This window comes from Sturnira hondurensis, unplaced genomic scaffold (assembly GCF_014824575.4).
Source record: "Sturnira hondurensis isolate 20B ecotype Veracruz unplaced genomic scaffold, ASM1482457v3 Scaffold0018728, whole genome shotgun sequence".
Taxonomy (NCBI): domain Eukaryota; kingdom Metazoa; phylum Chordata; class Mammalia; order Chiroptera; family Phyllostomidae; genus Sturnira; species Sturnira hondurensis.
This window is the reverse complement of record NW_028091359.1, coordinates 14,754,675-14,779,907: the sequence shown is the minus strand read 5'-3', so window position 1 is coordinate 14,779,907 and position 25,233 is coordinate 14,754,675. Positions and strand designations below refer to the sequence as shown.

The 25,233-nt window shown below is 44.1% G+C and overlaps 1 protein-coding gene across 1 annotated transcript; it reads right to left on the bottom strand.

Annotated features, from left to right (window-relative positions):
* Positions 1–1,650: 1,650 nt before the first annotated feature.
* TEFM (transcription elongation factor, mitochondrial) lies at positions 1,651–8,474 on the bottom strand. Its single transcript, XM_037070160.1, has 4 exons — positions 8,118–8,474; positions 5,962–6,422; positions 3,363–3,512; positions 1,651–2,514 (listed from the first exon to the last, which is right to left on the bottom strand). Exons 1-4 carry the CDS (start codon positions 8,146–8,148, stop codon positions 2,077–2,079), a joined length of 1,080 nt encoding a protein of 359 aa, XP_036926055.1. The 5' UTR covers positions 8,149–8,474; the 3' UTR covers positions 1,651–2,076.
* Positions 8,475–25,233: the final 16,759 nt, after the last annotated feature.

Below are 25,233 nucleotides of genomic sequence, written 5' to 3'. Positions count from 1 at the left end.
CAAAAGGTCACAGGTTCGGCTCCAGGTCAGGGCACATGCCTGGGTTGTGGGCCAGGTCCCCAACTGGGAGTGTGCAGGAGGCAACCATTTGATGTTTCTCTCCTTTTCCTTCTCCCTCCCTTTCCCTCTTTAGCTTATAAACATAAATAAAATCTTTTTTAAAAAGGAAATCTGTTTGAAGATTTTACCTTAAAAAAATCTTCCTGATAATTTTATTTTGGTAAAATAAAATAATTTGGTATTCCTCCATCATATTTTACCATTGAATACTGAATGTTGACAAAGTGAAATCAAGGTTATGAATTACAGTTTTCATAAACTTTTTAGCAACCATCCATGTGATATTTGTATATTTTGTCAATTCAAATCACTTGTACATTTTTCTTGTATTTTTATATCATTGATATTTTATTTCATAAAGATAATGATGTTAATATATCTACTTCGGACAAATATTTAATGCTATTCATTAAAACTGTAACAAAGAAGGAGTCTACTACAGGATTTCTATATAATAGCCATTTTGTCTTAAGGTTATGTTCTGGAGAATATATGTATTTTTAATTACAAGACTTTAAAATACCACGTCACTTAAAATCACTTTTACAATTAGATAATCAAGTATACCTGAAAAAGTCTATTTATATTAGATTAATATTCAGTTACATTAGCTGGTGAATTACATTTTCACCTCGAAGAGGAAGGATCTTAATTTTGTGTAGTTGAAAATGTCCATATATACATGCTTAAAATGTGTATGAAGATCTATTTTTACTTATTTAACTCACTTTTTCTTGTATTGATAGTATATTGACTTAATTAAAGGCTAAAGCTAAAAGGCTTTATCCAATATGGATATAGGAATTCCAAATGTAATCATCTGGGTAAATATTGTATGAGTTTGAATATAGGCTAAAATTTATACAGGTTTTTCCTGTATATGAGAATAAGATACGAGGCATTTTTTTAAGTATATGCATTTATTTTTTTTTCCCTCTGAATAGAAGAGTTCACTACCCATAGAGCATTTACCTATTAATTCAATCTTTTATTATTAGGAAATTCTGATAATTCTCAATACTTGAGGAACCAAAGTAAAATAACTTCATAGAACTTTGAATTTATTTTTTTAGGTTTAACGTAATTTGAGGAAGATTTTTTTTCCTCAGTTCTTAAAGGTGATAAATTGCTGGTATTTTTTAGTTATTTTTTGTGAAAAAATAAGCAAATTTTGATGACTTTTCAATAAATAGCCTCCTAGCTTATAAATGTCTAATACAGTCACTTTTACTTATAGCTATTTCCAGAAATAGGTAGGAGGTAGAATACCACGTGACTGGCCTAAACAGCTCGATGGTTGGTGAGGCTATTTACCAAAGTATAAAACAGTAGTTAAGGAGGGGATTTGGAAGAAAGAGAATGATTTCAGACATGTGTAGTATGAACATCTACATAGCTACATTTCCAGGGTGGAGATACGTGCACAACCACATCCGTGTATGAAACTGTAGAGGTTTATGTGTGCATGGCAACAGAAAATAAGTGCTCCTTTCCTCGAAAGATGGTCTGACGAAAAAGAGTTCAAAGTAATATAATGAACCTGTTAGACAAGCCTGGTTTATTCAGGGCTTGATGGATTGAGTTTACGAAAATCCCCTTTTGGAGGCAGTGCATCAAACCCCATTCTGTTTCCAGAACAAGAAGAGGAATCCCCAAGTTGTGTTACCAGTTTAGCTCGATGCCCAGGATGAGCGCCACCCAGAAGAACTCATCATTCCCTCCTTCAGCAAATTCAGTATGGGTGGTACTTGCTTTTAGGTGAAGGTAACTTTCTCGTTTTGACTGGTTAGGAGGTATCTTACTGTTCAACACTTAAACCTAAAAGGTATAGAATCTCATAAGATATTTACAGATTTGGCCTTGTGTAAACCATTTAACAACCACAATTCCAACTTTAAATACACACAAACATGTTTTATTCTTCATTAACTCGGATGTCAAAAACAGTTGGTTTTTATAGCTTTAAAACTAATAAATAATAACATTAGAACAGACTGTATATTAATTATCAGAATTTTAAGGTTCAGGGGCAAATACTACTAATTCGTAGAAGGCGACAGCTTGGAGTAACGAGTCATACAGCTCCTCGATCCTGCAGTGCTCAGTAGAGGAGAACACCTGCCGGTAGTGCACTACCTTGTCTGCCGGGAAGGATGCGCGGGGCTCTTCCTTCAGTACAGAGTCCAAGAGGAGCTGCTTCACCAGATCTTTCCCACTAGTCCGCGTGTCCCCAATCATCAGTTCAAAGTGCTTCCCCACTGCACTGCGGTTCATGCTCAGGACCTGATGCTGGCCACCCTGGGCAAAAGTTGTATTCAGTAAGGCATACAGCATGGCTTCCACAATATGCAAATGTAACAGTACAGGAAACAGGGTTGAGTTCTGAATTGAAAGTCCCGTTTTTTCCAGAACATACAGGTCAGCTTTAGGAATCTTTGAAATGACTGAAGAAATCTTTAAAAAACAAAATAAAATAAGTGAGTAGAAATAATTCATTAAGTTTTATTATTTTGGTCCCCTCTCTGCCCCACTTCTACTACTTATTTATTTATTTACTTAAATTGTATCTTTATTGTATTTTTCTATATTACCTCTTAGTCCTCTTATATCCCCCACCACTCTATTTTAAAAATAAAATTTTAGAACTTACACAACATATAACGTACAGAACTTATACTGCTATTGACAATTCTGAGATCATTGGAAACATTTTATGGGGGAGTCAGGACAGCCACATTCTGGCTGTGGTTCTGTCAGACACAGGATGAGCTAAGGCAAACCATAACTTCTAAAAGTTGTCTTTTAGAACTTTAAAATTAGACAAGTCAAAACTTTTTTTATTAACCTTTCAAAAATTTCTACAGTAGAGCATAGGGTTAGAATTAGCCCCAAATCGATCACTTCTACAATGGACTGATCACATCAGATGCTTGATCGAACCAGTTTTCGCAGGTGTCATCATGATAATTACTGCCCATCTCCCAAACTTTCAAAGATTCCAGATAACAAATAATAGCATTTATAAAATAAGCTTAATGAATATAATGACGAAATTCTATAATATTTAGAATAATATACTTTACCACTGTTTTTCAGTATCTGCTTTTTGCTATATAGGTATTTCTTGAAATAAATGATTCCATTTTTAAAAACTCATTGGTGATGGGAAACAACTGGAATGGGTGAGTGGTAAAGACCAAAAGAAACTCCTTCTTCCTATTGTATTACGTGCCTTTTAGGAGCAGTGATTCACCTTACAGGGATCTTTAGCAGGTAGGAATCTGAATGTATAGCTGCCTTACCTCTTCTAAATAGACGGATGATACGTATGTTCCTTTCATCAACCGGAAGCACTCACTTTGCTGCCAGTCTAGTACTGCCAGTTTACGGTCAAGGTGAGCCCAGGCAATTCTTCGAGTACCAAAAACAATGGATACGATACTATTCACTGCCTGAAACAAAAAGGCTGGCTTAATTACAAGTGTAAACACTGAACAGATACAAAATTTAAACTACAAAATTGGAAAGCCAAATTAGTTTATATAACAAATAGATCTACAGCTTATGAACTGAGAATTGTTAAAGAAGTGCAGGAACAAGTATAAAAGGTAGCCAATAGCTGTCAGTTCTCAGCACCTAGCTCAAAATGGGCATTCAAACGTTGCCGCAGACTGCACCACAAAGTGGGCAACCCAGGAACATAGCCACACATTGTAAGAAATGCCACAACCCAACACTTAACGCCATGGAGAAAAGAAAGTCAGGGACGACTTCCTGGAGGACTAGGAGACTGAGTAAAATGGTACACAGAAAGTCACTTCACCCAGATGTCTGTGTAGTCTGACACCTGGCACTCAGGCCGTGGACTAAAGAGTACATGTGCCTGAAAAGGGCAGAGGGGTCCCCAGATTTCTGCAAACACTAATTTGCAATGTACATTTCAGAAAGATCGTGGACAGCTGTGTGGAAGATGGACCAAAGGAGCCTAGACTCCTCTGGGATTTGTGTTGGCTCCCTGTTTTATAACAAATTATTAAGGATTTAAGACAGTGAGGGCAAGAAACAGGTCAGAGATAATGGGAGTAGAGTTGATGTGTGAGATGGTCAAAATGCCTAGGTTAACTCCAGTTTCATTCCTGTGACTGTCTGGCATCATTAATGATGGAGGCAGCTGACCTGCCTCCTAAGATGACCATTGGAGGCAGGTCAGCTTGAGTAGGCTGGGGAGACAAGTTGTTTTTTAATGTATTGAGTTCAGGTTGCTTTCTAAGGGGAGATGTGTAACAGATAACTGGACATAAGGATTTAGCTCTGGGCCATGGCTGCTGTACCGTTGCGTCACCTCACTCTGACATGGCTCGTTAGTTTATGAACAAGTAAATTAACATGCTCCATAAATACAGAGGCAGAGAAGCTGGACCATTTCATGACTGTGCTCCTTCCTTTCACTGCTCAGGAATGGATAAGCATCCACTAAAGGCAGAATAGTTTGGCTGCCCAGACACCTACAAAATACAGGCCGCCTTTGGTTCTCAAGCTTTTGTGTGCATGAGAATTACTGAACCAAGCTGCCACAATACTTCATGGGCAACAATTTTTCCAAGGGCTTCGCTGCATGGTTTCCTCTGTACAAACCGACTTTAGAACCTAGGCCTCTAAATGCTCTTTGACACTGGTAAGATGCAATTCCATGATAATCTGAGTATAAACAGTAGTTTTAGCCATAAATGTTCATGAAAATCTAAATCCTGAAAAATTTGGTTCACATATGTTCCAGACCAACGGCAGCGGTTCTGTCGGGAGTCTGTAGACAGCACGGGTGAGCCCTGCGAGTCCCCGGAGGCTGTCTGCAGCATTCTGCTTATAGCTCCGCTTTTTTTTCCCCCTGAAAAGAGGATCCAGGGCTTTCATCAGGTTTCAAAAACTATCCATAATCCTCCCAAAACTGAGAACACTGGTCCACAAAAATTGTGCTTGTTATAGGATAAGACTATTTTATCAATTAAACTTATATATGTTACATAATATGCAATTATATCTCAATAAAGCTGGAGGGGAAATATTTTATCAAGTATTGCAACACAGAACTTAAGTTCCTCCAGCGTTTAATGTTTGATGTACCAAGTAATTCTAATACTTATTTTTAAGACAACACCGAAAAAGATTTGCTTTTTGAATGCTTTGTAAAGTGTTAAGGGGGAGAGAAAACTTTAAATCCTGTGGAGTGACTGGTATAATGTCCTAAAATCACTCCCTGGCCATACTGTCCCCTGCAGCCTGATCGCCCCTCAACATTCCTTTTCAATAAATGTTGCACAGGCCCTGGCTGGTGTAGCTCAGTGGATTGAGCGCGGGCCTGCGAACCACACAATCGAGGTTCGATTCCCAGTCAGGGCACATGCCTGGGTTGCAGGCTGGTTCCCTGCAGGCAAACTCCCAGCAGGGAACGCACTAAAGGCAACCATACATTGATGTTTCTCTCCCTCTCTCCTTCCCCTCTAAAGATAAATAAATAAATTTAAAAATAAAATAAATAAATAAATCTTGCACAGACCTGCTTCTCTGCATCAGTTTTTTCTTCCTAGAGTGCCCTCTTCTCCCAGCTAGCCTATTTTCTCCCTCAGAGATCCAGGGTGAGTTTCTTCAGTAAACTTTCCTCAACAGTCACATGCCACAGTTCTCTCCTCTGAGTTGCCAATTTACTATCTGTACTTTTCATTCTTGTTATTGATCACATACTACTTTGTACATAATAAGTTATCTATTAACATGTGTATGTCTGGTCCCACCAACTAAACTATAGCTGCCTGAAGAATCCTGTCTTGGTGCCCAGAATAGTGCTTTGCCAAGTACGTTCTCAAATATTTAGGCAATATAACGTGTTAGAAAAGGGGTATATACCTTAAGTCTCTCTCTTTCTATTTCTGGTTTGATAAGCTTTTTCAGTAGCCGGGTTTCCTGTGATTTTCTTTTTTTCGCTCCAGTCTCTGGACAAAGGATGGAGTTACAAACTTGAACGATAGTTTTATACTGGAACAAGGGCACATTTATTAAACTCTCCAGATTCTGAAATGGCCCATACTTTTCTCTGTGCTCTACAATATTGATGGACTTTCTTCCACGAAGCAATTTGAAAGCTTCAAGTTCTTTATTAGATGCTGTATTCAACACATGCAAGATGGAAGCCTGCTGTTCCGAAGAGAAGAGTTTGTCAAGTGCATTTCCAGACTCCTTTGTATTTTTGTCACACACGGCAACGTTGGGAATAATTTTCTTGGGTGCAGTGGATTTTTTCCGACAGGAATTATGCAGGGCCTGGAACAAAGACGACCTTATTGATACTGGAAAATATCTCCACCTCCCTAAAAGGAAAATATAGCAAAATATAAGTTGGGATGCTTCCTTAGTGCTAGTTGCAGCTAGACCAGAACCTTTGCAAAGTGACAAAGACTCTCCCATAATTTACGAACGAGTAGACCATATGAAGTTCTACTGAAGAATCATTAAAGTTGTTTTATAACCATATCTCTATATAACTAAATAATAGGGGGGTTTCTTTTTTATTCACAAGATATGTCTTCTGATTTCTGTGGATATGTCCTAAGTTTTACTATGTAGAAATGTTACTTTATGAGGCCTCCCCCCCCAAAAAAAACGGGATTATCTTCTGGTGGTCAGGCCCCTTGGGGTGCAGGCTTCCCCCAGCCAGGTGAGTGTTCTAGGAACCTATCTGTATCTGCACCACCTGGTGGTGTGAAGGGCTGTGTTCAGCTTCAGTGAATTTTTTTTGAAGACTCATCAAGTTTGCCCATTTCATGATGGGTAATTTACAAGTGCACCTGCCCATACCCTCACACTGTGCTGAGTGTTCAGCAGTTTTTGACCAAAAATGGCTTGACCCCAGTACCCTGCCCTCCCTATTTACTCTATCTCACCCCAAGCAACTTCTTTTGTTTCCCCAGATGAAAAATAATCCTCAGAGGGAAACGTTTTTGCTCATGTTAAAGAGGTGAAACAAGAAATGGCAGAAACACTTAAAGGCATCAGAATCTACAAGTTCAAGAACTGTTTTTGAGCAGTGGAGGGAAAAAAGCCTCAATAGGTGTATTGCCTCAAATGGAGAGTCCCTTGAAAGTGACTGAAGTTTAAACATGTATGAATAAGTGCATAATTTTTTATAAATAAATTATGTGTTTTGGGGGATACCCCTTGTGCCCACCAAGAAGCATGGATTTAAAATAACAATCTCTCATGTGTAATATAAATTTTTGTAGTAGCCACAGTAATTAAATTAAATTAAAACATTTTTTTCCCCTTAGCCTAGCAGTTCAGTTGCTAGGGCAGCTGCCCCATACTCGAAGGTTGAGGTTTGATCTGGGGAAAGGGCACGTAAAAGAATCAACCAATAAATGCAAAAATACGTGGAACAACAAATCGATGTTTCTCTCTCTGTATCCATTCTCTAAGAAAATCAGTAAATAAAAATAAAACAATACTTTCAACTGCATAACATTCTTGACATTTTTAACTATAGAGGGATCTCTAATTAATACCTCTTGTTAAGGAAATTTATTTTCACCTGTTTTTTACCCTGTGGAACCAAATACTACTAAATTTTGTAAGTTTATTTTAAATGTTTTAGCGGAGTGATAGATCTAAGTGATAGACTGGAAAGAACAGATTAAGTGACTGTGTTTGTTGAAAGAAGTTTTTCTTTCCTCCTGTACACTTTTCAAGATTTCTACCATGATTATGTTTCTGCAAGCAGAAGGAAACCTATATAAGAACACTTTGTAAATGCAGTGGGAAGCCACTCTGACCACGCGCCCAGGGGTAAGCAAGCGGCCGTTGGAAGCTGAACCCTCCGCCCGCCGCCCAGCCCCGGACGCTGACGCTCCTTAGTGCGAAGGGGCACCCTCGCTCCAGGCTGGGGGAACGGAACTTCTCGTCAGGTAAGCTGGGACCCCTAGAGGGAGCCCTGGGCATGGGGCCTGAGAGAGGAAACACTCCAGGACCAAGGTAGACGCGAAATTAACCCAGTATTCCAGGCACCCTACCTCCAGCCACGAGGGCCCTAGAGACGTTCATTTTCCAAGGCAAATTAGCTAGGTCCCCACAGTCCCATCTTCCCCCACTGACTTCCGGTTCCGGCGTGCTCTGCCCACAAGTACCCGGCCTTTCGGCGGAAAGTTTCCTGCCGAAGCGGCGTTCCTAGGGCTCCCAATGTGTGTACCGGAGAGCGTCCAGCGGGCCGCGGGCTGCGTGCGGGCGTCAGGACCCGCCCTAGCTGAGCCTCTGTAAGGGACTCCCGCGTCTGGGTCCCCACGCAGACTCGTTCTACTGCTCCCGGGAAACGTTCTTGCCCAGACAGCAGCTGAACCGAATCTCGGGGATTCTGCCCTGTAGCTTGCAAGGTTCCTCCTTCAAGGAGACTCCCTGGATCTATTCCAGACACAAAGATTGATGAGCTCCTCATTGGGGCCCTGTCTGGGGCGCACAGAGCTGAGTTTGGTGGGGGAGCTTAGACATTTAACAAATAATTGTAATAGCAGTTAGAATGAAATAACCGGGAGAGGTGCCAGGTGCGTCAGGAGCTCATCAGGGAAACGGCGGGCAGCCAGAGGATCAGAGATGGGCGAAATAGGAGAAGGTGGCGTTGGCAATGGACCTTGACAGTCGGAGCGTCGTTCAGTTAGGGAGGGAACGATGGAGGTGAGGCTGGCTCCAAATATCATTGGGCCTTGAATGCAGGATGGCCGCCACCAGGTGGCCGGAAGCTCCTGAGGTTTTTGTGGAGACAGGATGGGGGTGTGTTTCTAGAAAACTGGCCCTACAGAGAAGTGTGAGCCTGGATTGGAGGTGAAGAGTCTGGGAGCAAGGAGAGGAGCTGGGAAGCTAGTGTACCTTACCAAGGGACAGGCGACCCTAGGGAACTGAACTTGGGAGGTGCACGGATAATAGAAACAATTCTTTCTAGAAAATGGGGAGATTTTAGCTAGTTTTGTGAAAAACGGGGAAGTCAGGAGAAAGATGGCTTTTGGAGGGAAAGGTGGTGGGTTTGTGTATTTATGAGATGGCAATGCCTGGTATTATATTGTCCAGGAGGCAGTGGAGATGTAAAGGATTGTAAGTATTCATAAGAATTACTCATGGGAAACCGATTAATCCAGCCAATTTCGGGGAACTTCGGAATCTAACAAGAAATAAATGCAACTTTTGGTGCAAATCCTCCAAATCAATAGGAAACAATTTTCTTCCTTTTAACTTCAGGGTTTATACCACTCAATGAGGTGTTATGAGTTGAATTGTATCACTCAAAAAAGATATGCAGAAGGCCTAGTCCTCCCTGGCCTCATTGGAAATGAGGTCATTTCCTCCTTTGGAAATGACCTTATTTGGAAATAAGGTCATTGCAGGTGTGATTAGTTAAAATGAAAAATGAGGTCACACCAGAGGGGATGTGACAAACTCAGTATGACAGGTGTCCATATAAAAATGCCCTGTGGAGATGGAGGCAGACAGTGAAGTAATGCACATACAGACGGAGGAAGGCCAAGGTCTCATGCTGGGAGGGAGGCCTGCAACAGACTCACTCTCAGAATGGACCGGCCCTGCTGACACCTTGACTTCAGATTTCCAACCACCAGAACCGTGAAAAGTACATTCCTGTTATTTTAATCCACCCAGTTTGTGGCGATTTGTTACCGCAGCCCTAGGAAACAAATACAGGAGGCCATAAGGAGCCCTGGTGATGGATGCTTTCAGAGATGGTGGGACCCAACCAATCACCCGCTGCCTGCACAGCCTTAGACAGTTTCTCATCCTCTTGGAGCCTCAGCTTCCTCATTTGTGAAATGCAGATAATGGTACCTGCCTCACATTTCTGTTAAGAGTGCTTCTTGTTGGGAACTGGATGCCGAGAACCTGACGTGTAGTAAGGGTTCAATAAATGTTGCTTCCTCCTGAAAGCATTACATCATTTGGGAGCCAATGATTAATGAGTGTGAAGGGAAACTCCCTCATTCCTCAGAGCACTCATTCAGACTTTGACCAGCGGCTGGAAATAGTAGAGAAAGAAGCACCCACTGGGCATGACTCACTGTAAATCAGAATCAGTGTGTGGAAAATGAAAGTCGTCATCTTCCCCAGAAACTAGCTCCTTCTCACTTCCCAGGTTTTCTTGCCCAGATACAGATGTCCTTGGGTCCTTCCACTCCTTTTGTCATTACATCTAGCTTGTGTTTTTCAACGTTTTTTGGGGTGACCTAGGACACATAGATGTACATGTGAAACAATGGCTTCGTTAAAAACCACTTATGTCTTTACATGTGGTGCACCTTGCTATTTTGTATTTCCTGATTAAAAAAAAAAAAACACAGATTCATGAACCAGACAATTGAGGTTCGATTCCCAGTCAGGGCACATTCCTGGGTTGCAGGCCAGTTCCCTGCAGGGGCCAGTTCCCAGCAGGGGATGCATAAGAAGCAACCATACCTTGATGTTTCTCTTCCTCTCTCCTTCCCTTTCCCTCTAAAGATAAATAAAATATTTTTTTTTAAAAAAACCACAGATTCGTTTTTGAACTTCCAAGTCCCCGGGTGGAGGTGTCTAGTAGATAGAGGTGTAAATCCAAAGCTAAGGGAGACAACTGTGCTGGGTATAATTTGGAGGCCATCAGCACATAGAGATGGCATTTTTGTCCCACGGAGATGCATGGGATGAGGCACGGAGAGGGCTAGTATGAAGAAAGCACAGTGAGTGAAGGAGAGAATGGAGAGCAGTAGTATTGGGGGTGAGTAGAGGATTCTAATTCCACACTGCCTCACCTCGGGTGCTTGGCACCGGCTGGTCCTTTACTCTCAGATGCTCTCTCCCTAAAATGGCCTCAATTCTGCTCACCTTTTAAATGCCAACAAGGTACCCCCTGCCCAGCCCCGAGAAGCCTCCCTGACTCCAAAGCCAGAAGCATCCCCCATTTCTCGCGAACACTTCATTCCTATCTCCCTTGTAATATGTATTGACTGGAACTATAGGGCTTTTGTTTAGTTTTGCTTTGCTTACATGTCTTTGTCTCCTTACTTGCCTCCGTACATTTTCCCCAAGGTGCTCTACAAGTTACCGACTAGAATATATAAAAAATCCGTTCCTGGTGTCTCCACATCCCTCCTGGAGACAGAGGAGCTCGGTGACTGTGCCCCAGCTCTGGAGCCGGTCTGCCCTGTGCTTTAATCCCACGCCCGGCCTCGGCACACTCAGTGTGAACTGGGGCGAGTGACGCCCATCTCTGAGCCTCTGCATAAGTGCGCGCGGGACACAGGCCAGAGTTATGTCCCCTACAATACCCAACACATTGCCTGGTACGTAGCGGGATTCATTAAGCGCTTGTTGGAAAAATTAATGATTACATGTATAACATCTAAAAGGTTCATTTGGGAGGGAAAATATTAAAAATTCATTCTCTATAACTTTATGGCCTTGACATAAGCAAACATTTCGAAGACTTGACATAAAAGCACTAGTTAGTTACAAAGGAAAAAACAGATACATTGGATCTCATTAAAGTTAAGAACATCTGTTCACTGTATAAAAAAAATAACAATAATATGAATGGAGCCACTTTAAAACGGAATCGGAGCAGCCGTTGTGGAGGAACCGCAATCCCTGGTCTGCACGCCCTAGGCCTCACATCTTTGGGATGTTAAAATAGGGCAAAATAATTTCGGACGGGGCCTACAGCGACATTGTATTCCAAAGCACTGTTTGCAAAAATAACAAGAAAGCAGATATTGTGACAAGACTGAGGACTGAAAACTTACGGCAATGTTTAGAATTGATGTGCCTAAGCTTATCTTCACCTCTGGAAATGACTTCCTTCCACTGATGTAAGCTTGCTCCTTCCCTTTCTCATAAACACCCCTTGCCTCTCTCCTACTTGGAATACTATGTGGGCTTCAGAATAGCTATTCTTTTGGGATCTCAAATAAATGCTATTTGCCTCTCACTTTGGCCTGTTATTTTCAGGTTAACGATTTAAAGGCACCAGTGAAAGGGCAAGCTACAGAGTGAAAGGAGATATTTGCAGTATGTATGCAGCAAAGAACTTGTATCCAGAATATGTGTATAAAAAATGCCTACAAATGAATAGGAAAAAGGCTTGCAAACCACTGGGAAAAAATGGGCAGAAGACTTGAATAGGCACTTCACCTAAAAGAGGGTATTCAAATGATCAATTAGCAGATGAAAGGTGTTCACCTGTATTAGTCACCAGGGAACTGCCAATTAAAACCCACACTGACACCACTGCACACCCATGAGAACAGCTAAAGTGCTAAGATAACACTGCGGCTGTGGGCTGTGCCTTGGGGCTGAGGCTAGGCGGGAGTGGCAGGAACCTCGGTGCTGAAGACGGCCAGGCCCTCTGCAAAGCGTAGAGAGGTGCTTCTTGGAAAACTCAAAGCTCCCTGAGTGGTGGGGCCCAGGGCTGAGGGCACACTGTCAACCACTGACACCATTGCACGGGCATATACGGGTGCAGCAATTCCACATCCAAGCTGGGGTCCAACAGCCAGCATATGAAGGTCTCCAAAGCCTCGTCAGAACGTGTAAGTTACTGTGAGCAGCTTGCTGGGGACCGAGACAGGCTAGTGAGCCTGGACGAGCAGTAGAGGGAAATGGAGACAGATCATTAAACAAGAGTTTGCAGCCATCTAGTAAATCCTACCCTCCCTAAACCAGAGACACTTAAGAGTAAGTGGTTTGCACTTCTCCCCAGCCCGAGGGTAAATAGCCTCAAGCACCTGACTCAGGGAGAGAGCAGAAATCCGGTGAGTACCATTTACCAACCACACCCAAGGACAGATGAAGTTAAGGGAGTAAATCTCATTTTGGCTTCTCAGCACAAAGCTGGTGAGTAAACTGTTGAGATCCTCCCCTAAACTCTCAGCCTTTAAAACCCCCGAAAAGGGAGGACCTGGAGTGCTCGCTCCCTCCCAGGGGTACACTCTCCCTCTCCCCTCTGCTTTCTCACAGACACACATCTCCCAAACCCTAGGGGACCCCCGGAGGCTTGCAACCTGGGGACAATGGGCAGTGGCAGCTTGCCCTGGGCTAACCCCCTGAGCCTGTCCCCAAGGAACCCTTTTTCTGACTTCTTAGCTGAAGCAGCCCAGCCTAAGCTCATTTCTAAGCTGTTCCTTATTGCACTGTCCCTAGCTTTAATAAACGTACCCTTAATGTCACTTGGACTCATGTTGTGACATGTTTCCTACACAAAGTCAACAATCCACACACCAGACCCGGTCAGGGTCTAGGCAGACCTGTCCAGTAGCAGAACAACCCCGTGCTGGTCAATTTTTATCTCCCAGCCTCTGAGAACTGGAGACTTGTGTCATTCTACAAAAATAAATACAGTGAAGTGCAAAAGATAATACCCATAGATGAATTCATCCAAGTATCGGCAAGGATGTGAAACTCTCATACTTGCTGATGGAAGTGATACAGAGAAATCGGATCAGATCACTGGGGAGGAGTAAAGAAGGGGCTGGAGGAGGAGGTTGCCCAAGGCGATGGTAAACAATCTAGCCGGACCGGATTGGCTGAGAAGCTGAAGGCCTCCAGAGCACGTGGAGTTATGGGCGAGAAGATTGGAAATAAAAGAAGCACTCTCAGGCTCTCTGTTAGGTCCTGGCTCTCTGGCTCTTCTCTCTCAAGGATACCTGGATGATCATGCTGCAGCTGCCTGCGTTTCCCAACAGACAGTATTTTGGATGGGAAGGAGCTCCAGGCACAGCCTAGGATCCGCCTGGCCTGGCAGAGGGTGACAGGTTTATTCTTTGGGTGTGGTAGAAGACTGCCATTCTTCCAAAATTGTGTAGCTTTTGTATCTTAGATTGTTTTAGTTTGTAAACTAGCCCTATAGAAATAAGATAATTAAAACTAACAGGAGGAAAATGATAGGAGAACTCAGGTGTTGGAGAGGTTAGCCTCAATTGCTAGGCCTAAGTGACTAGTTCATGTGGAGAGCTGTTATTCCAAAATTGTGAAGCTTTTGGATAAAGACTCCTCTCCTTTACCACCAAACCTTTACCTCTGGAATTTTGCCCAGAGGGTGGCAGCGGGCAGCGGGACCCCAATTGCTGTTCGGTAATAGGAGTGTGGGTTGGTAGAATCACTTTGGAAAACCATTTGGCAGAATCTGTTAACACTGAAGGTATGTGTGGCTTAGGACCCAGAAATGCCCTAGGTATATATTCAACAGAATACAAATGTGCGTGCACCAAGAGACATGTGATGGGTTGAACTGTGTGTGTAAAATTGTCCCTATTTGACAATTACTTGTTTACAAAGGTTGAGATTTCACATGGTAAACCCAGTACTAGCATGTTCACAGCAATACTATGTGTATGAGTCAAAACCTTGACTATCTCAAATGTCAAAAGATTTGCCCTGGCTGGTGTGACTCAGTGGACTGAGCACTAGCCTGCAAACCAGAGGGTCACAGGTTCGATTCCCAGTCAGGGCACATGCCTAGGTTGTGGGCCAGGTCCCCAGTAGGGGGTGCATGAGAGGAAACCATACATGTTTCTCTCCTCTCTTTCTCCCTCCCTTCCCCTCTCTCTCTAAAAATAAATAAATAAGATCTTAAAAAACAAAACAAAACACAAAAAGAAATGTAAAAAGATTATGCACGTATTGAGTAAACTTCAACTACACCCAGCAAAGTGGATGATTTTACACACATAATGGTAAGAGAAGCCATATACTTATATAAAGTACACAAAGAGACAACCTAATTTTTATCTCCACAAATTGTTTTCCCTTTGGGGTCTAGTGACTGAACAGGGAATGGGAACCTTTTGGATGCTGATATATGCCCCCCTGTTTTTTAGCCCTGGATGCTAGTTAAACGTGTATATACTTTGTAAAAGTGCATCACATTGTATGCTAACACTTTGTGCATTTTTCTTTACATTTGTCATATTTCACTGAAAGTGTACTTAAAAGCTTAATTGTCCAAGTCACTTGAATTAGATATGCATGTACTACATATGTTCGAATATCTACCGAGGTCATCTGCCCTGTTCAGTCCTCAGTCACCGTCTGCTCAAAGGTAGCCAGGCCCCACGGAAGGGCTGCCGACCCTAGGCTGAATTACGGGGCAGGGAGCACATCACTTTTGATTGCTCCTTGGGCCCAGGGATTCTTTGTGGGGGAATGAAAACTGGTCCTACTAATCTTCGTCTGGGAGAAGTTTTGGATTTTTTCTTTTATGTCGAGTTTCATTATTATTATCTTTTCCTTCCCCACCCCAGCCCTCCTCCTTGACAGTGACCGAACTGTCCTCAAGAATCCTGACTTCTGCCCTGAACCGAGTGGCTCATTTGGTTGGGCATTGCCTGCAAAGCGAAAGGTCGCTGGTTGGATTCCTGGCCTGGGTTGTTGGGGCGTCTATGATCAACAATTCTTCCCTCTCTTTCTCCCTCCCTTCCTCTCTCTAAAAAATAAATAAGTAAAACCTTTAGATAAAGAGGAATCCTGAGCTCTGCTTGTTGGGTGTCAGTGGGCTCCGGGTCTGTGACCCATTACTGTCCCCCCGCTCTGTTCTGCACCACAGGCCTCGGCTTCTCATCTGTCAAATGAGAGAGTTAATTGTCCCTGGTCTCCAGGGATGTTGAGAAGGTGAGATAGAAAGGCCCTTGGACTACTATTTTTAAAGATTTTACTTATTCTTAGATAGAGGGGAAGGGAGGGAGAAAGAAAGGGAGGAAACATCAAAGTGAGAGCAATCAGTTGCCTCTCACATGCCCTCAACCTGGCATGTACCTTGACTGGGGATCGAACCAGCAACCTTTCCATTGGTGGAATGATGCCAAGCCCACTGAGCCGCACCAGTCAGGGCAGGTCCTCAAAGTATTATGTGTGCTTTTAAATGAATAATAACAAAGCCTTATGTATCTTGGTGCCTGGCTACTGTTCCAATCATCTTTGTATTAACTCATTTAATTCTCACAAAACTTCTCCATTAATTCCATTTTACAGATGGAGAAACGAAGGTCCAGATTTTTTTTTTTCAGTATTGCACAGTTAGAATCAGCGGGTAAATGATCACAACAAAAAAGAGCATTGATAATCTGAGACCCAGAGTCAGAACACTCGGGCTCATACTTCAACACCGCTACACATTATGTGTGTGTCTCGGTTTCCTTCTGCAAGAACAGTTTTCTCTTTGGCAAAATAAAGCCTGGAGTATCATTCTCATAAGGTTGTTGTGAACATGAAATTATATAAAGAATAAGCAAAATAAAAATTTTATACATTAAGAGATATATTAATTGGGCAGTTGATTATATAGATTAAGATGATGTGTGACTTTCTAAAAAAACAACCTCAAGAAGAAAAGACCGAGGTGCTTTATAAAATAATACTCGATGTGATTAATTTAGGTATAACTAAAGGAAATAGACGTTTTGGATTTTTTCTGAACTAGTTCAGCAGGGGAGCACCCAAGTGTTCCAATCAGATTTCCTAACAGATGTCACCCTAGTCCCTCCCCTTGCAGTTGTGACTGAGCCACTGTGCCTGACTCTGCTCAGGACCCCAGCTAATGGCCTGGAATGTAGATACATCGTTACATTGTGTTTACTTACAACATTGTGTTTACTCGCTTCTCTTGTGGTTCTGCAGATTTCAGGATGGGACCTTTCAACTCTCTTGGTCTCTCAGTCTCTGTTGGGCTGTGGTGTTTTCTGCAGGATGCCGAATCCCGGAAGTCGGGCTGCCTGTGTCACGAGGCTCTCGGCTCTTCAATACAGCTGACATCTTTTTTTACTGGGGCAAAATTCACATCACATAAAATTCGCCATTTTTGCCACTTTCAAGTATCTAATTCAGCCGCATTTAGTACATTGACAATGTGCAGCAATCAGCATTCTCTAGTTCCAGAACATTTTCAACACTCTAGAAGGAAACAGTACCCATCTAGCAGTCACCTCCGGCCTCCCCCCAACATTGTCCCCCACCCCAGCCCCCCAGGCCCAGCAACCACTGATCTGCTTCCGGTCTCGGAAGCACTATCCTGGGCATGTCACATGCATGGATGAACCAACGTTTTTTTCAGGCCCAGGTCTTGCTAGGCACCAAGGGTACAAAGATGAATATGACAATCTGCTTTTAANACATCGTTACATTGTGTTTACTTACAACATTGTGTTTACTCGCTTCTCTTGTGGTTCTGCAGATTTCAGGATGGGACCTTTCAACTCTCTTGGTCTCTCAGTCTCTGTTGGGCTGTGGTGTTTTCTGCAGGATGCCGAATCCCGGAAGTCGGGCTGCCTGTGTCACGAGGCTCTCGGCTCTTCAATACAGCTGACATCTTTTTTTACTGGGGCAAAATTCACATCACATAAAATTCGCCATTTTTGCCACTTTCAAGTATCTAATTCAGCCGCATTTAGTACATTGACAATGTGCAGCAATCAGCATTCTCTAGTTCCAGAACATTTTCAACACTCTAGAAGGAAACAGTACCCATCTAGCAGTCACCTCCGGCCTCCCCCCAACATTGTCCCCCACCCCAGCCCCCCAACCCCAACAACCAATGATCTGCTTCCGGTCTCGGTCTGTGGATGCACTATCCTGGGCATGTCACATGCATGGATGAACCAACGTTTTTTTCAGGCCCAGGTCTTGTTAGGCACCAAGGGTACAAAGATGAATATGGCAATCTGCTTTTAAGGAGATCACTGCCAATGGGACAAAATATATGTATATATAAATATATATAAAGCAATCACAGTACAATGCAATGATTATTGTAGTAGAAATATGAACATTGTGAGAACACAAATGAGGGCAAGAAGGGCACACTGTAAGAAGTACCATTCAAGTCTGGGCATGGAGACTGGAGTTTGATAGACCAATGGGGGCTGGGCAGGAGGGTGTGCAGAGGAGGAGGGAGTTGGAGGAGGACAGCTCTGTGCTCAGAGGAGGTGGACAAAGCACACCCAAAGCGCGTTACCACCCCAGGGCCTTTGCACTTGCTGTTCCCTTTTCCTGGGAGTCTTTTTTTTTTCAGCTAAGTGCCTGTGGAACTCTTCCTTCAGATCTTTATTTCAGCGTGCATGTGTGTGTAGTGCTGTGTGGAAATGTCTGCTTTTCCGCTTAGTTCTTCTGGCTGGTCAAATAATTAAAACACCATAGGAGAGATCAATAGGAAAAAATAACCAAATGTAATGCTATGTGAACATGCAGGGGTTCCATAAGAATACGGGGCCCAGGGACAAATTGGGCAGCTAAGGTTTACATGCCATCTTGAGCTAAGGAAAAAGCGGGGCAGTGGTATGGGACTTCTAAGGGGAGGACGGCGATTCGCAGGGAAATGGAAAGCAAATGCTTAGTAAACAGGTGTTTGCTGGGCCATCTTTAACAACAGGAAGCAGGGAGGACTTTGGCCTAATGGCACTTGCCGGGTTCCTCCCTGTCAATCACACCTGGTTCCTATTCCACATAGTTACCAGTGATAACAGCTCCCTTCCTGGAGCAGGTCCTCTGAGTTTTTATAGGCAGCTGGGGAAAGATCAGAGGTCCATCTCATTTTCTTAAAAATAACCAGCCTAAAATAATCAACATCCCAAAGAGGCATATTTAGGGGTGGCAAACGCCACCACCTCTCAAACGCCACCTCCTCAGAGAGGGCTTCCTCGTTCTGCCTATTAAAACAGCATCTCCCATCCCTCTCTGTGCCTTTGTTCTGTCTCCCTTCAAGCATCAGTCACTCTGATACCACGTGGTACGCAGGTATATCTGTTTCTCCCTTCCTTTTCTGTCTCCTCCGCTTGAAGGTGAGCTGCACAGAGGGAGGCCTGTGTGTTTTGTTTCTTTTTGTTTATCTGCAGCACCCATAACAGTGCCTGGCACGAAACATGCTCCCCATAACTACTTAATGAGTGAATGAACAGACACTGAGCCAGCGTTCCAGGGACGGGGGTCCGGGTGGGTTCTGAGCTGGGTCCCATCGAACACCACGTGACACTGAATGTGTAAACAGGCGGGCAACCCGGATCGGATCCTTCTGCTCGGCTGCTGGACTTTGTGCTGTTCTGCAGGGCTGCCTGTTACTTCTTTTTTAAAATATATTTTATTGATTATGTCATTACAGTTGTCCCATTTCCCCCCTTCATTCCGCTCCACCCTGCACACCCTCTCCCACCCACATTCCCCCCCACTTTTAGTTCATGTGTCATAAGTTCTTTAGCTTCTACATTTCCCACACTACTCTTGCCTTTCCCCCTGTCTATTTTCTCCCCACCCTCTATGCTACTTATTCTCTGTACCTTCTCCCCTTTCTCCTCCTCCCAGTCCCCTGTTGCTAACCCTCCATGTGATCTTCATTTCTATGGTTCTGCTCCTGATCTAACTGTCCATTCAGTTTGCTTTTGTTTTAGGGGTAGTTGTTAATAACTGTGAGTTTGCTGTCCATTCACTGTTCATATTTTTTATCTTCTTTTTCTTAGATAAGTCCCTTTAACATTTCACATAGTAAGGGCTTGGTGATGATGAACTCCTTGAATTTGACCTTATCTGAGAAGCACTTTATCTGCCCTTCCATTCTAAACGAAAGTTTTGCTGCATAGAGCAGTCTTGGAGGTAGGTCCTTGCATTTCATGACTCAGAATACTTCTTTCCGGCCCCTCCTTGCCTGTAAGGTCTCTTTTGAGAAATCAACTGACAGTCTGATGGGAACTCCTTTGTAGGTGACTGTCCCCTTATCTCTTGCTGCTTCTAGATTTCTCTCCTTCATTTTAATCTTGGCTAATGTAATTATGATGTGCCTTGGGGAACACCCAAGTGTTCCTCCTTGGGTCCACCTCCTTTGGGACTCTCTGAGCTTCCTGGACTTCCTGGAAGTCTATTTGCTTTGCTAGATTGGGGGAGTTCTCCTTTATTTTTTGTTCAAATAAGTTTTCCACTTGTTGCTCTTCTTTCCCCTCTGGTACCCCGATAATTCGGATGTTGGAACGTTTAAAGATGTCCTGGAGGTTCCTAAGCCTTTCCTCATTTTTTTGAATTCTTGTTTCTTCCTTCTTTTCTATTTGGTTGCTTCTTTCTTCCTTCTGGTCCACTCCATTGATTTTAGTCCATTTTCTTTCCAACACTATTGCATCCCTGTGCATTTTGCTTCATTTCACTTAGTGTAGCCTTCATTTTTTCATCTAGTTTGGGACCAAAATCAACCAGTTCTGTGAGCATCCTGATCACCAATGTTTTGAATTGTGCATCTGATAGGTTGGCTATCTCTTGGTCGCTTAAAAGTATTGGCTCTGGGGCTTTGATTTGTTCTTCTGTTTGAGTCATAATGTTTTGGTCTGTTCGTGCCTGTTATGTATGAGGGGCGGAGCCTTAGGTGTTCACCAGGGCAGGTCATTCCAGTCTCTGGGTTGTGACACTGTATGTAGGGGTAGGGTCAGAGAGGAAACAATGGCACTTGTTCCGTGTTCTGCATTCTCTCATATTTCAGTCCCCTCTGCCGCTTCTCACAAGCCGGCATCTTTTCAGTTGGTGCTTTTAGACTTTATTTCCCGTTGCTGGGGCCCTGGGTTGCGCGATCTGTCTTGCCCATCTTTGCCTAGTTTATCTGTGCGCGAATGTGTGACCACAGTCAGCCCCGCGCCACCTGTGCTCACAGGTCTGGTTTCCATTGCCTTTTCCTGCCAAATCCCTCTCCACCGGCCACTGACTCCGCCCCTCTTACTGGTCTGGTTAAATGGTTGTTGAACTTCCATACAGTTCAATTTTCTGTCTGTTCTGGGTGTATTTTTGTTTCTAAATCTTTGTTGTCCTTAATTTCGATTGTGCGAGGAGACACAGTGTTTCCACCTATGCCTCCATTTTGGTCGGTTGCCTGTTAATTCTTTCCTTCAATAAGGAAGACACTTTTGCCAACTCAAGTCCTCTGAAGTCACCATTTATTATTAAGTTTTACCCATACTCATTTCTTTGTTATTTAGCCCATATTTCTCTAATCCCTGCCACACAGCAGGCTGGTGCTGGGACCACAGTGGAGGGCATATCCAACCTGACCCTGTCCTCAAGAGGCTTAGAGGGAGATGAGCAAGCCAGGGTGCAATGCCAGCGGATTGTGATGCTGGAAAATACAGCGTTAAAGAGGGAACACACTTCGGACACAAAGATCCTCTTTGCAGCATTAGATATAACAGCGAAAATCCATCATAAGTGATATTCGTCCAACACCGAAGGTGACCAAATGGTCCGACAAAGAAATGCCCATAACCCATGTAGTATTGCATAGCCATTGAAATTACATCATGAAGCATCTATAATACTATGAGACACTGTAAAGAAAGTAAAAAGACATAAAATTATATGGAAAATATGGTCCTGATCATATAAAAAGATGTATAGAAAACCAGATGGAAGTTCCGTGAAAACTGGTGGTGAGACTATTAAAAGCCGAGCACTCGGTTAAACTGCCCACCATCACCATTACAGTGGAGCCGCGGTTCTGAAACTTGTTCCGAAGGCTGTTCAAGAACCGAATTGTTCGAGGGAGATGACCTTCAAGAACTGAGGTTTGACTGCACTATTTTTGTAAGTCAGCTTTATACAGTTCAACCTCATCTAGTTCACCAACATTGGAAAGAACCCAAGGCAAACTTGGATTTGAATGCCAGTTCAAAACTGTGTATCATTTAGTATACATCACCCCAGTTGGGACACGTTTACTGCAATTGCCTTTCAGGATCTCAGTTGGCCCATCTGTAAACTGGGCATATAAAGTAATCTATGCCTCAGAGTCATGTTTAAGATGAAATGGAATGATGCATGTAAGGGACCCAACTATAGCAGTCCGTGAATAAAGGTAGCCATTGTTGTGGACAATATTTAATGAGGGTTTTTTTTTTAATTCTGAAACTAACAAACAAAATTATTTGAATTTTCCAAGAGGCTGTGGTCTATTTCCCGGGAATCTTGAGCCTGGTCCAGGGCCAGGAATGTTATTGAAGGCTTTCTTCCAGCCCCGCCACAGCTGGGCTCAGCTGCCCAGAGACAGCGGTCCTGAGAGCCGGCTGGATGTTTGCCCTCTGAGTGATCCTGGGAACTGTATTTGGGGAGGACACTCTGTCCCAGGGCCTGGACTGCCCCCTCACCCCAGCAGCTGCTGTGTGGACTGAATCTGCGAGGGAAGCCGCCTTAGCCCACCCTGCCCCCGACCCCAGTGCTTCCTGTCCACCTCCGTTACAGCCTTGGGCACAGTGCTCAGCGCTCCCCACTGAGAGCAGCTTCTGCTTCCTGGACGCAGGGCTGACTCTGCTTTGCTCAAATCCCCATGAGTGGGCTCCAGAGTTTCTCTTTGCAGCGATGAAGAAATTGTGAAAATAGACAGTGGTGATGGTTGCACAACGTTGTGACTGTAATTGTTGCCACTGGATTGCACACTTTAAAATGGCCAATTGTATGGTACAGAAATCTTAAATATATATGTTCATCCTCCAAGGGTATGTTTACCGATTTGAGAGAGAGAGAGAGAGACATTGATGTGAGAGAGAACTATTGATGGGTGTCTCCCATAAGCACCCAGACTGGGGATTAAACTCACAACCAGGTATGTGCCCTGACTGGGACTTGAACCTGCAACTTTTTTTGGTATACAAGAGGACTCTCCAACCTACTGAAAGTACCTATTGTGGAGTACTGCAATATTTTTAAAAATGAAAAAAAAATCCAGAAATAGGAGGACTAAAGAAAGAGCAGACTTGTCCCGTGAGCTTTTGCGACATAACCTGGGGCTGACAGACACCCGTTAGGACACCTGGATTTCGGTCCCCGTGCATCCCCTTGTTTGTCTCTATGATGTTCATGACTTAACTCCGCTGAGGACAGTGTGCTATCCCTACGCAGCTGGCTGTCCTGGAACTCAAATGTGATCAAGTGGCGTGGAGCTCTCTGTAATGCACTGGATAAGGAAGGAGGAAAGAAAGAAGCCTCATCATAAGCAAAATACAGAGGTACCACTTCTTTTCCTTTGCGTGAAGGATGCCTGAAATTCCTTCCACCTTAAAGCTGGGATTAAGGGGTGAAAGAAGGAAAACTAAAGGAACCTCTCAGTCTCTGGTTCCTTGTGGCAAAGGAGGGGCCACATTTTCCCATGGTTGATATGCAGGACTGCCACACTCAAGTGCCAGAGGAGAGCAAGTCAGGGGGACAAAGGGACACTGACCTGGGGGGCTGGGGTGCCCAGGACCCACTTCCAGCTTTGGGTTCACCCTGGTGTTTAGCAGCTGAGAGCGGTGTCCTTGGCCTGTCCCCTCTTCGTTCCCCGACCCCCCACCCCCACCCCTAGCCTTCATACTTTAGGATGCTTTTCCCATCCTTCTCCTGGGATATTTATTTCTGTCCCTTTTTTTCATCTAAAGCAGCGGAAATGAATCATCTTTCGGCCGTTGGGTAAACAACCCCATGCCCTCTGACCCTCTGGATTCCCTCCCTGGTTCCTCTGGAGCTGCTCCGGGGCTAGCCCCCCACCCTGTTAAGACCCTCCTGGCTGGTTATTCTTAGTAATGTCCCCCTTTCCTGGGGCCTGGAGCTTTACCCCCTGCACCCTGGGGTAGATGGGAGATGAGGTACAGCATTCTAAATGATTATCCTACCAACTGACCAGAGGGGCAGTGGAAGCAGGGCCATCACTGTGTTTTGAGGACTTTGTGTGCCATGTACTGGCACAAGTGTGGATCTGGCAGTTCTCACTTTACAGGTGAGGAGTCTGAGGCTCAGAGAAGTGAAGGCTCTTGCCCAAGGTCACACAGCTAGTAAGTGATGGAGCCAAGATTCAAAGCCTGGCTTCCTGGATTCATTCCATTATACTGAGCTGCCCTGTGTGTTTGCATGTGCATTGAATTGGGGATACAGGCAAGTCAGCTACACCATCAGCTGCCAACCATCAGGGTGGAAACGTACCATCTATGTGCATTAAGTCACAGGCATATGACAGATGGGTGTTTACCTACAGGGGGGATGGCAAGTGTGTGCAGTGCATGTCTTACTAGAAGCCTGTGCGTCACTGAGAATCGTGTCAAAGAGTGATGGGAACCCGGGTTAATGAAATGCCCCTATTCAAGGCCATCTAGGTCCTGCCCACACCTGCCCACACTTCCCGGATGAAACTGGTCAGCGGAGCCCTGTCGGAGTAGCTCAGTTGGCTGGAGCACCAGGGTCTTGGTTGGATCCCTGGTTAGGGGACACACAAGAATCAACCAATGAATGCGTTAAGTGGGTGGAGCAACAAATGGAGGCCTGTGCTGTGTCTGCGTCTGTGTGTGTCACTCCCCATCCCAACCCCCGCCCCTCTCCCCTTCCTTCACTCACTCCCTCCCTTCCCCTCTCTCTAAAAATTAGTAGATTAAAAAGAACTATTTAGGGGTGCTCACATTGATGAAACCACACTTCCTGGTAAATAGAGTCATGCAACCATTTATTGGACTTCCAAAAATATGCAGATACCACTTCCAGGAGCTATGTGGGGTACAGAAAGAAAACGACTGACATAAAACTATCATTCCCTGGCTGGTGCGGCTCTGTGGACTGAGTGCCAGCCTGCAAACCAGAGTCGCTGGTTTGATTTCAAGTCAGGACACACGCCTGGGTTGCGGCCTGGTCCCCACCGAGGAACGTGTGAGAGGCAAAATTTGATGGGTCTCTCCCACATCTATGTTTCTCTTCCTTTTCTTGTCCCTCCCTTCCCCTCTCTCTAAAAGCAAATGCAATCTTTTGTAAAATGTGGGTGTGTGTTGGAGGGAAAAGGGATTTACATAAATATATGAATAACTGATGCAAAGTAGATAGAAGGTGTTCGGGACACCACGGCATGGACAGATGCTTGAACGGTTTTCTAGGAGGACCACAAGCTGGAGTGATTCCTCGAGACTGGGTATCGAGGAGGGCTTCCTGAGGAGGTGACATTTGAACGTCTCCAAATCTTTCAGTAGATGTAAAGTCTACATCAGTAGAACTCTTTGACAGATGTTAGATTCTGGTTTTCTAAGGAGTGCTGAGACGCAGGCGAATGTCTCTCTCTCCTTCTGCAGAGGTGTAAACGGAGGCCCAGCAAGGTTGAACAGGTTGTCCGTAGTTGCGCAGCTAGCAAGTGGTGGGCACGAC

Coding starts and splice junctions, on each gene's coding strand:
- TEFM (XM_037070160.1), bottom strand. CDS start 8,148: ATGAACGTCTCTAGGGCCCTCGTGGCTGGAG. Junction 6,423..8,117: donor TAGGGCCCTCGTGGCTGGAG/GTAGGGTGCCTG, acceptor TTTTCCTTTTAG/GGAGGTGGAGATATTTTCCA. Junction 3,513..5,961: donor TAGAAAGAGAGAGACTTAAG/GTATATACCCCT, acceptor TTTTTGTTTCAG/GCAGTGAATAGTATCGTATC.